Genomic DNA, 12,033 nt, shown 5'->3' on the forward strand with positions numbered 1-12,033 from the left:
TCAGTATCCTACTTCTTCATACATTTGTTATTGCAAATGACTGAATTTTGCCTACTCTTCATCACTGCCAAATTGCAATCTGCATTTACAGATGGTGGGTATACCCTGCAATCCACTATTTTATTTCAGAATCCCTGTTACACCATGATATGATGCATTCAGAACTTTCCTAGGTTTTCTTGTTGTCTTGAATTTTACCACATCCTATTGCAGAGCCTGTATTCTCCCATTCCCTTCTATGCCTTCACAATTCACCATGGTTATTAGAATTTCATCTTCCTTTATAATCGGAGTAACTCAATTCTCCTATACACACTCTACATATCATCATTTTCTGCTAGCAACATCAGCATGTACACATGAACTACAGCTCTTAGCATTGGTTTGGTTTTGATTTTTATGAGAATAACACAATTGGTTATTTGTTCATAGGAACTTACTTCTTACCCAACCTTCCTATTCAAAAGAAACCATACCCCCATTATACCATTTTCTGTTGCTGTTCCTATTACCCGATGTACATTTGACTACATACCTTCATCTTCTTCCATTTCACTTCATTGATCCGTAACACTTCTAGTTTCAGCCTTCACATTATCCTTTGTCATTTCTGTTTTTTTGCCAATATTTGTGCCACTTATCCAAATTTTTCATTTGTTACTTAGCCCTCCCTATTCCAAAAAATATATGGAATTTATCTAGTTAACTTAATTTTTATACTCAACCCCACTTCTCACTTAATAGAAAAACAGATACACAGAATAAGCCTAGATCAATTGAAGGAATTATGAGGAGAAAACTGGTCTCTCAGACTAATCAGCATATATAGAACTCTTACTTTATCAATACTGAAAGCAGCACAATAATCAAATAATGAAGGTTTGGCAATGCTGTTTGACCTTAAGCTCATACATGAAGGAAGGAGAGTAGCGTTTAACATTCCGCCAACAACAAGGTCATTATAATCCAAGTACAAGTTCTGATTAGGGAAGGAAATTGGCTGTGGCATTTCAAAGGAATCATCCCGCCGTTTGCCTTTAGTTACACAGGGAAATCATGGAAAGCCCAAATCAGAATAGCCATATGCAGATTTGAACTGTCATCATCCTAAATGTGATCCCAGTGTGCTAACCACTGCATTCAGTGTATGAACATGGAGTCTGTCGATTAAAAAATGATTGGTCTGCCTTCAATGTCCCTCCTTCCTCCCTGTCACTAACATATCATATAATATTAGCACAACACTTCTTAAATGGCAAGCACACACTCATTAGCATATATACAATTTTAACATATTAAATTGTAAAAATATTTTTTAAAGTTATAAGCGAGATCAGAGCCGTACAAAGCTCCTGAAGTGTTTAAAGGAAATCATGAGAAACCTAAATCAAGTTGACTATACGGTTATTTGAACCCTGTTCCACCAGAATGTGAGCCGAGTATTTTAATCACTGCACCACCTGACTCAGTATAGTTGTGGAAGAGTACCATGATTTCTCATAAAACTATGGAGAATGAGAAACTAAAAAGGATGTGGGAAGCTCAAAAGACACTAGGACTGTCAATATCACACGAGTCAATTTGCTGGCACACAGAGAGAGATGAAATAGCTAAATGCCATTTTTAAATGATTATAAAGGGTGGAGCAAGGAAATAGGAAATTTTGAATGTTAGTGTTATCAACACTGTATATCTGGCAATTGTTTGGAACTGATATTTAACTGTTGCAGTGTGTTGCCATTTAGCAAACATGCAACACTGGAGTGGTGCGGAACGAGGTACTGCTCCACACAGGGTATTTCGACCGCACTACCAGCTAGGACATCTTAGACGCGACACATCTGCTCATGCAATTACAATCTGGGTGCGTAATTTTGAAGAACCTGGTTCAGCTTTGAAAAAGAAGCCTCCAGGTGGCATCTGTACAGTATGTACCACAGAGAACATTGCAGCTGTCCAAGTTTCCATTGAGAGGGGCCATCGCCACTCAGTTCCACACCATGGAGGTGCACTCGAGACTGGGTGACCATGTGTACAAAGAATACTGCATGAATTGAAGTTCCAAGCCTATCATTTACAGATTGTAAAGAAATTAAATTCACGAGTCTGTGTCACATAGGGAGTTAGATGAACAATTGTTAAATAAAGTCAACGAGGACACAAACTTCCTCAACAACATGTGGATGTCAGATGGTTCTCACTTCAACATTAATGGATACGTTAAAAAACAGAATTTCTGTTACTATGCACTAGAAAATCCTTGCAAGTTTCACAACCATCCATTATACAGCACCAAGGTGTACTGTATCATTTCATGCTATCAATAACCCTTACTCTTTTTGAATTTGAGGATGACATTGTAACAACAGTAACATCCAGTCAGTCTGCTGATATACTTGAAACATTCTTTAAAATCAGATTGTATGATCTTAATATCTCAAACAATCATTTCAGCCAAATGAAGTCACATCACATACTACTTGATATTTGATGGAAGCCATTTGCCAATCGTTTGGAAGGCACATATTTCCTGCAAAAGTGACATTCTATTGTCTGCAAGATCCTCTGATGTTGTATGAGATTTCTTCCTGTAAGGACGCCTTAAAAGCAATGTGCACAACACATATCATGCAACTATCCATGAAACTAAACAGAAGATTGAAGATGACATCACTGTCATTCCCAACACATGCTACGTGTGTCATCAATAGTTTCCTTTAGGTATTGAAAGCTTTTGAATTTGTTCAGTTTGCCCAGTATAGCTGCATGAACATGCATGCATCTGTTCCTATTTTCCACAAATTGTCAGAAAGCTTAACATTTATGCGTTGTTCTACTGAATTATATGTCTTCAAATTGACAGTGCTTAGTTAGCTTCAGCAGATAAATGCACTTCAACTTAATGTGTACATCACTATGCCATGCATCTAGAAATTCAGTGGACTGTTTAGAAGTAGTACATATGGGGAAATTGAATAGATGCAGAATACAGAAACATGGGGGAGGATACGGCAGAAAAAAAATTAAATATAAAATAACAACAGAACCAGGCTTGAGGGAGAAAATGAGAAAGCAGAAATCTTTCTGATGTTGAACAACAGATTTCAACTGAGTGTGCTGAAACACCCTCCATAGTTCTTTCACATTCTACTAGCATAACAACACACAAATTGCTGCTGCCAAGTGTGTCTGACGGCACTTATTTTGTCATGGAATCAGTTCTGTTCCATCAAACTCCGTAGCACAGCGGTAGCATTACCGCCTACCGAGCAAGGAGGGCCCAGGTTTGATTCCTAGCAGGGTACTGGGTGTTTTATGTCCATCATCATCGACACACAATTCGCCGAAGTGGCATCAACTAAAAAGACTTGCAATATGGCGGCCGAACCCTGAAGGGGATATCCTGGCCAATAAATGCCATACGATCATTTCATCCCCCCCCCCCCCCCCCCCCCCCAGTTCTGTTCCCAGTCTGATTTTGCTACTAACAAAAATTTTTTGTACAGAACTATTCTTAAAATGCTATAGTGTTGAAGATAAAACATACTGTAGTATGTTGTGCTGAATCTTATACAAGGTAAATTCTCGTTTCACAGAGAAGGAGAAACACGTTATTCCATTGTCTGGTTATTCAATCCTTACTGGCCACTTTTGGCAGGGCCTTTTTTATGCTAAATTTGTTTGTGATGTTACTTGGCACAATATTGCAATGGTTAAGCTGCCTCACACTAGAAATTAAACCAGTCTGTCATTAAACATAGCAATCACTGATCTTGGTTTAACTTTTGTCTAAAGTAGAAACCTGAACCTCCATGTGTACATTTTAATGATCATATTGTTCTGAACTTACTTTGACAAGAATTATTCATCTTGTTTCTTTGCTTTTAAAAAAAAAAGAAAAAAGGTATGAAAAAGGCACAAAAAAGTGAAATTTGATAAAAATAGCTGAATAATCTTAAGTTATGTATTCAATATGTGACTTTCATTACCTCCCACATCGGTTTTATGCCCATTTTGAACAAGTGAAAATCACTCTGACTAGATAGTTCTGAGGGCCTTATTAAATGAGAATACAATGCCCAAAATTGTTCAACTGTAGCAAACCTTGCAATAAGTTTCAAGTTCTGATCATAATTTTGTACTGATGCTTGTTTTCCTGGTGTCCTATGACTATACCATAGCCAGTATTCATATTCCAATTTATGTTCTCCGTCTGGAACTGGTAAAGGAGCCTGAAAATAAGTAAAATACAATGAAACTAAAAATCTCTCTTTAGGGGAAATTTATTGTGATAAGATCTTACCTCATTGGCTAAAGAGTGAATGGATATAATATATTAGCATATAATTTTGGTTTGTCATGTATGACATTTGTTTGTTACGCTGTTTAGATGAAAATAACATTTAACACAACATACTTTCTCTTCAAATCACCAATTTAGTTGGACAAATCAGTACCTAGACACACACAAGTTCGGAAATTTCGTTCTGACCGCTTACTCAACTTCCTACTACACATATTTTATAACTGATATGAGGTTGAGAATTACATTTTGGTTTCATTCTCAACTTCTCGTTTTCATCTTTAAACTAACTATTTCTATTTCACTATTTCTTAGCACAGGATGCAACAGTTGTTTATCTTATTTATTGTGACAAATTCACTGCTTACAGTACCAAGGGGGGAGGGTACTTTGTGCCCACCTTTTATAAATATTGTAATTCAGATTCGTATTTCATCTTTGAAAATTCTGATAAAAATATTTATTAAGCCCAATTTTATAAATATATCATTTCTTCAGCTAAACTTAATTTGTTAATTTAAGTCTACTGGCTGTCATCAAAGTCTACTTCCTTAGTAGTAAATGTGACTTGACAACAACTGTCTTATTCCATAATTTATGACATTTCGGCAGTGATGAGCCTCTGTGAATTACATTTCTCTCTGTGGATAGCAACAATGATCTCAACAATAATTCACTTCTCTTTGGCTTCTGATTGTTTCTTGTTAGTTCTTATTCAGTGCCATTTTGGCCAGTGCTACAGATGACAGTGACTGAAAATGTAACAACGCTCTCTCACTGAGAGAGAAGTATTAGACATTTTAGAAGAATCAACAGATTCTGAAATTGAATTTGGTGATAACGAAGAAGTGAAGAGCGGAACTGAAGAGGAACGTGTTGTTGTACAGACTCTGAAGACAAACAATGGGTACCTGCAGCAGACAATGACACAGCTGGTGAGGTCTGTGAGAAGTATTTTACAACCACTGGAAAAGTTTTTATGTCCAAACATCTTCATATCACAAGGTGAGTAGCACAAAACATAGTGAAAGAGCGAGAAGGCAAAACAAATGAAGTTTAAGTAGGAACAACATTCGAAAAGATTTTTTCCTCCGGAAATTTTTATCATTATAATAAAGCATACCAGTGAAGAAGAACTGAGATGGAATTTACCCAAAACAGACAGACTTTATTTCATGGCATGTATATAGTTACTTATAATAATGGAGAAGGATTTATGGTGCAACACTTCATGGAGGTTTATTTATACTGATACTATGAGTAGAACTAGATTCTGTCAGTTAACTAAAACAGTAAGATATGATGACAGAGTGATGTGAAATGAGTGCAGAGAACATGACCACTGAAACAGTCCAGGAAGCTTAGTGTGAACCAGTCCAGGAAGCTTAGTGCCATAGACGAAGAATCGTGCTGCATTATTATTAAATATAACAAAGTGAAGGAAGCTACTATACAACGAGCAACAGAATCTGTCTTAACTGAGGAATATTGCCGCCATGTACTAGCCGTCCTGTGCCAGTTTTTGGATGCATTCAAATCCAGAGTGAAGATAAACCAAGTGGCTCATACTAATACACCAAGTTTGCTGCAATACAAGAAGTATTTGATAAAATGATTGAATTACTGCCAAGATATTAATCTGCATGGATGCACACTGTTATGATGAAATGCTGTCACATTGTTCTGTGGTAGGTGTCCCTTCCTGGAAATTATGGTACACTTATATGAATGCTCACAGATTCTAAAACCATGTACTCAGAAAGGAGCTGCATGAAGAGATAGCACACAACAATCAAATTCAGCTGCAGCTGTAGTGAAATGCCTGGTTGTTCCTATACACAACTCAGGGTGCAATGTCGCCACAGACATTCAATTGAGTTGGCTGAAAATTTGTGGAGGAATCACAAGCTAACTCTTAGGGAAACATTACAAGCTAATAAGAAACATATACCTCAAGAAATGAAAGGCATTTCAAGAGGAAAATTATATTCCAGTAAATTTGCATTCAATGATTATAGTCTGGAAATATCCCAACCACAACTGCTTCCTATATTCTCCCGGGGATGGGGGTGGCAGATCCCCTTCTGTTGCTGTCGGCTCAACATTATGACACTGTAATTGGTTCACCTACTGCACTACGAGGAAAATAGTCAAATTTATATTACAATGAGACAAAAGGCGGCATTGACACAATTGATCAAACGGTGAGGAAATTTTAAACTAAGAGTGCTACAAGAAGTTAGCTGCTATCTATTTTCTATACTCTTGTACAAAGCACGGTTAAATGGTTATACATTTCTTCTGCTCAAGTTTCCAGATTGAAATAAGAAAAAATGTAATAAGTGACTGCTTCTTCTTAAAGAATTGGGACCACAGCTCACGAAACCACACATTGAGGAAAAGGATAAAGATATTAGAGGACTCCAAAAATGTGTGGTTTCAGCCATGGGAGGTATTATCAGATGGAATATGAAGTAGAAGTTCGCTGCAAAGGAAGCTTGAGGAGGAGGAGGAGAAAGATGTCATTTGTGTTGTGAAAGCCAGTCACCAGTCAAAAGCAATGAAGTACAATAAAGTGAACAAAACAGCAATGATCTGTAACAACTGAAAGAGAGACACATGCACTAAACACAAGGAAACTGTTATATTTTCCAAGTGTGAAGATGTTTCTGGAGAAAGTAATGAATAAGTGATCCCAGAAACTATGTATGTAAACTGCTGTATTTAAGCTAAAATATCTGTAATTTTTTGAATTACAATGAAATGTTCTTCAATAACTCTAATGACTTTTGCTGTAAAGAGATACTGCTCAAGAAAATAAGACTAAATAAACTTAAATGATGAAAAAATGAAAAATACTAAATGCAGCTTTGTACAGAGTGCTAAAAGAAATGTAAAGTTTCTGGACCTTTATTACACATCAATAACTATACAATTTTTTGTTAATAAAAAATGTTTTGTGGTGGGCACAACCCCCCCCCCCCTCCCCACCCGGCGCCCTTTTGATACCGCACGCTAAAAAAATAACATTTTTATTGTAAGGGTTAAGGTATACATAACGGTGAATACATACCATATCTTTTTCCACTTTTAGTATGTCTCTACTTGACAAATCGTCTCCACCTTCAGTATTATTTTTCAGCCTGCAAAAATAGTGAATTAATACCTTATTACAGAAAATATACACAAATGGTTCAAAACATTTTTATGAGATGGATATAAACAACTTCTATTCACATTCAGAATGTTTTATACTGTTACCACAAAAAAGGACTTATTTTTTTGCAGAAAATGCACTTACAGGATTCACAAATATGGATAGGTGGGATTTTTAACTTCTTCCACAGTGACAGAAACATGCAAAAAATTTCAGTTACCAACGACATGGAACATCATTGCACCAGTTGGTTGGTTGGTATAAAGGAGGGGGGGAAGGGACCAAACCGCGTGGTCATCGGTCCCTCGTTCCCAGTAAAATAATTACACAACATAAAGAAGAAAAATGAGACGTACAGCACAACAACAGGAGAATGGAAGAAGCAGAAGAATGACAGAAGGACAACCAACACTACTATGGACAAAACAGGAAAAGAAAACCAGAGAGAAGCAAGAGGCAGGCAGAAGGGATAAAAACAAGAGAGCAGATGATGGTGGCTGGCCGACCATGAGAATAAAAACGAAAAGCTAGCCACTCTGCAGCACATTAAAACATCCAGCCTAAAAGCATTAGAGTGGATAGCACAAAGGGACAAAGGACATGAGCAAAAAGTCATATAGAATGATAAAACCCACTGTCACGTAAAAAACTTAAAATTAATCTTCCTGGCAGATTAAAACTGTATGCCAGACTGAGACTTGAACTTGGGACCTTTGCCTTTCGCGGGCAAGTGCTCTACCATCTGAACTACCCTAGCACGACTCATGCCCCGACCTCACAGCTTTACTTATGCTAGTATCTCGTCTCCTACCTTCCAGGAGTGCTAGTTTTGCAAGGTTCACAGGAGAACTTCTGTGAAGTTTGGAAGGTAGGAGACGAGATACTGGCAGAAGTAAAGCTGTGAGGATGGGGCGCGAGTCGTGCTTGGGTAGCTCAGATGGTAGAGCACTTGCCCCCGAAAGGCAAAGGTCTCTAGTTCGAGTCTCCGTCTGGCACACAGTTTTAATCTGCCAGGAAGTTTCATATCAGTGCACACTCCGCTGCAGAGTGAAAATCTAATTCTGGAAACTTAAAATTAAATTCTCCGATGAGGCATTGTCAGCTAAAATTACTAGCAACGAGTCCGGTAACTGAAGAGTCCGTCGCAGGGCAGCCAAAAGAGGACAGCTCACCAAGATATGGGCCACTGTCAGCTGGGTGCCGCACCGACACTGAGGTGGGTCACCAGGGCGCAGGAGGTAGCCATGTATCACGAAAGTGTGGCCAAAGCTGAACTGACAGAACCACAGAGTCATTGTGAGGGGCTCGTGTGGTGGTCTTCCACACATTTGTAGTCTCCTTAATGGCATGCAGTTTGTTATGTACTGAGGTTATGCCATTCCATCTCCCAAAGCCGCAAGACCTTGTGGCATAGTACTGAATGCAGGTCAGTTGCAGAGAAGCTAATCTCCATTAGCGGTTTCCGTGCAGCCTGTTTGGCCAGCCTGTCAGCAAGTTCGTTGCTTGGGATTCCGACATGATCTGGGGTCCAGACAAACACCACTGAACGACTGGACCGTTCCAGGGCATAGATGACTCCTGGATTGTCGCTACCAAAGGATGACAAGGGTAACACTGGTTGATAGCTTGTAGGCTGCTCAAGGAGTCAGTACACAGAAAAAACTAATTCCCAGGACATGAACGAATGTGCTCAAGAGCACAAGATATAGCCACCAACTCAGTAGTGAAAACACTGCAGCCATCGGGCAAGGAATACTGTTCAATATGTCCTCCATGGACATATGCGAAACCGACGTGATCATCCACCAGAGCTGTCAGTGTAAACCACTTCATGGCCTCTGTACATGTCAAGAATCACGAGGAAGTGGCATCGGAGAGCCGCAGGGTTAAATTAGTCCTTAGGACCATGTGAAAGTTTCAGGCGAAGCCATGGCCCAGGTGTACACCATGGAGGTGTCCATGAATGGACCTCAAGTATAGGTGGTATATGTAAGGACTCCAGTTTGGAAAGAAGGAATCGGACACAAACTGCAATTGGAAGCTCTGCCCAGGGCCACCGATGTGGGGGATGAACTGACATGGGCGGGAAAAGGAGACAGTAATTCAGATGTGCAGGAGAACTACGAATGTGTGCAACATAACTGGCCAGCAGTTGTGCGTGCCTAACCTGCAATGGAGGGACTCCGGCCCCCACAAGGACGCTGGTTTCTCGACTTGTCCTTAAAGCTCGAGTCACTAGGTGAACACCACAGTGGTGCACTGGGTCGAGTAAACGCAATGCTGAGGGCGCCGTCGAACCGTAAACCACACTCCCATAATCAAGGCGGGATTGAACATGGGCTCTGTAGAGCTGCAGCAGTGTAGAGCGATCTGCAGCCCAGTTGGTGTTGCTCAAGCAGTGGAGGGCATAGAAGTTCTGCCAGCGATTCCGCTTAAGCCGACGAAGATGAGGAAGCCAAGTCAATCAGGCATCGAAAAACAGTCCCAAAAATCTATGTCTCCACTACAGTGAATGGATCGTCATTAAGGTGAAGTTCTGGTTCCAGATGAATGGTACGATGCCAACAGAAGCACGTAACTTAGGACTTAGCAGCCAAAAACTCGAAACCGTGAGCTAGAGCCCATGACTGCACCTTGTGGATGGCTCCCTGCAGGCGCCACTCAGCAACACCAGTACTAGTGGATCAGTACGAAATGCAGAACTCTTCTGAATACAGATAAGGTGAGACAGATGGCACTACAGCTGCTGCTAGGCAGTTAATGGCCACTGAAAATAGATACACATTCAACACAGAGCCCTGTAGAACGCCATTCTCCTGAATATGAGGGGAAAGGTGTGTGGGGGGGGGGGGGGGGGGGGGGGGGGGGAGGCACCAACTTGGAAAGTACGAAGCAACAGGAAATTTTGGATAAAAATCGGGAGCAGGCCTCTGAGACCCAACTCGTATAATGTGGCAAGCATATGATGTCACCAGGTCATGTCATACGCTTTTCGTAAATCAAAAAAGACAGCAACAAGGTGTTGGCGTCTGGAAAAGGCTGTTCAGATGGCAGACTCAAGGGGGCACAAGATTATCAGTGGTAGAGCGACCCTGGCGGAAGCCGCCTTAGCATGGAGCCAGTAGGCTACGTGATTCCAGGACCGAACCCGACCACCGACACACCATACGTTCCAGCAGCTTACAAAGAATGTTGGTGGGCCTGATAGACCAATAGCTATCCACATCAAGCGAGTTTTTACTAGGTTTGAGCACCAGAATAATGGTGCTCTCCTACCAATGTGGTGGAAAGACACCATCGCACCAGATCAGGTTGGAAGATGACGAGATGTCGCTGGTAATCAGATGAGAGATGTTTAATCATCTGATTATGGATCCGATCTGGCCCAGGAGCTGTGTCAGGGCAATGTGCTAGGGCACTGAGGAGTTCCCACTCTGTAAATGGGGCGTTATAGCATTCACTGTGGCAAGTAGTGAATGAGAGGACTTTACCTTCCAGCCGCTGCTTGAGAGTGCAAAAGGCTGGGGGGTAATTCTCCAACGAAGAAGCTCAAGCATTGTTGTCAGCAAAGTGCCCAGAAATCACGACTGCATCGGTAGGCAACACACAATTTATGTTAACGCCGGGAACACCTGCTGGGGTCTGGTACCCAAAAAGGCATTTGATCCTTGCCCCGACTTGGGAAGGTGACATACGACACCCAATGGTCGATACGTATCTCTCCGAACACTCCTGCTTCCATCATTTGATAAGTTGGCGAATGCGGGCACGGAGCTGTTTAAAGGCTATGAGTTGCTCCAGGGGAGGGTGCTGCTGCAGAGTTCGCCGACACTCCTCAACAGCTTCAGCGACTTCCGCCACCAAATGACTGCCTTTCACCGGGGCACACTAAACAGCAAGGGATCGCGTTGTCTGCCGCAGAAAGAATTATTGTAGTCACCAGCTCAACCATCACATCGATGTGGCTGTGTGGGGGAGATTCAACAGCGACAGCAGAGGTGAAAGTTTCCCAGTCCGCCTTGTTTAAAGCCCATCTGGGTAGGCGTCCATGGGCCTGACGCTGGGGCAGTGACAGAAAGATGGGGAAGTGGTCACTACCACACAGGCCATAATGTGCTCTCCAGTGGGTAGATGGGCGAATTCCTGGGCTGCAAATTGATAAATCAATAGTCGAGTAACTACCATGAGCCACACTGAAATGTGCGGCAGCCCCAGTGTTTAAGAGGCCGAGGTCGAACTGAGACAGTAAAGTTTTAACCTCTCTGCCTCAGCCAGTAGGCACTGTGCCACCCCACGAGAGGTTATGGGCGATAAAATCTCCCAAAAGTAGGAAAGGTTTAGGGAGTTGATCAATCACTGCAGCTGATACATTCAGGGGTACTGCACCATCTGGAGGAAGATATACACTGCAAACAGTTATTTCCTGCGTCACCTTTATTCTGACAGACACAGATTCAAGAAGGGTTTCAAGGGGCACAGTTTCACTGCAGACTGAGTTTAGGACAAACACGAACTCCACCTGACACTTGATTACAGTCAATATGGTTCCTGTAATATCCCTTATAGCCACGGA

General features: G+C 41.2%; 1 protein-coding gene across 2 annotated transcripts in view; it reads right to left on the reverse strand.

The window, feature by feature from the left end:
- The window catches only part of LOC124613391 (eukaryotic translation initiation factor 4E type 2-like), a 51,242-nt gene that overhangs the window by 18,561 nt on the left and 20,648 nt on the right, over positions 1-12,033 (reverse strand). For both annotated transcript variants that reach the window (XM_047142105.1, XM_047142097.1), the window contains exons 2-3: positions 7,377-7,446; positions 3,990-4,232 (exon numbers count right to left, since the gene is read on the reverse strand). In XM_047142105.1, coding sequence (XP_046998061.1) covers positions 3,990-4,232; positions 7,377-7,446 — 313 coding nt within the window. The remainder of the gene's footprint in view (positions 1-3,989; positions 4,233-7,376; positions 7,447-12,033) is intronic.

This window comes from Schistocerca americana, chromosome 1, assembly GCF_021461395.2.
Source record: "Schistocerca americana isolate TAMUIC-IGC-003095 chromosome 1, iqSchAmer2.1, whole genome shotgun sequence".
In the NCBI taxonomy this organism is placed as follows: domain Eukaryota; kingdom Metazoa; phylum Arthropoda; class Insecta; order Orthoptera; family Acrididae; genus Schistocerca; species Schistocerca americana.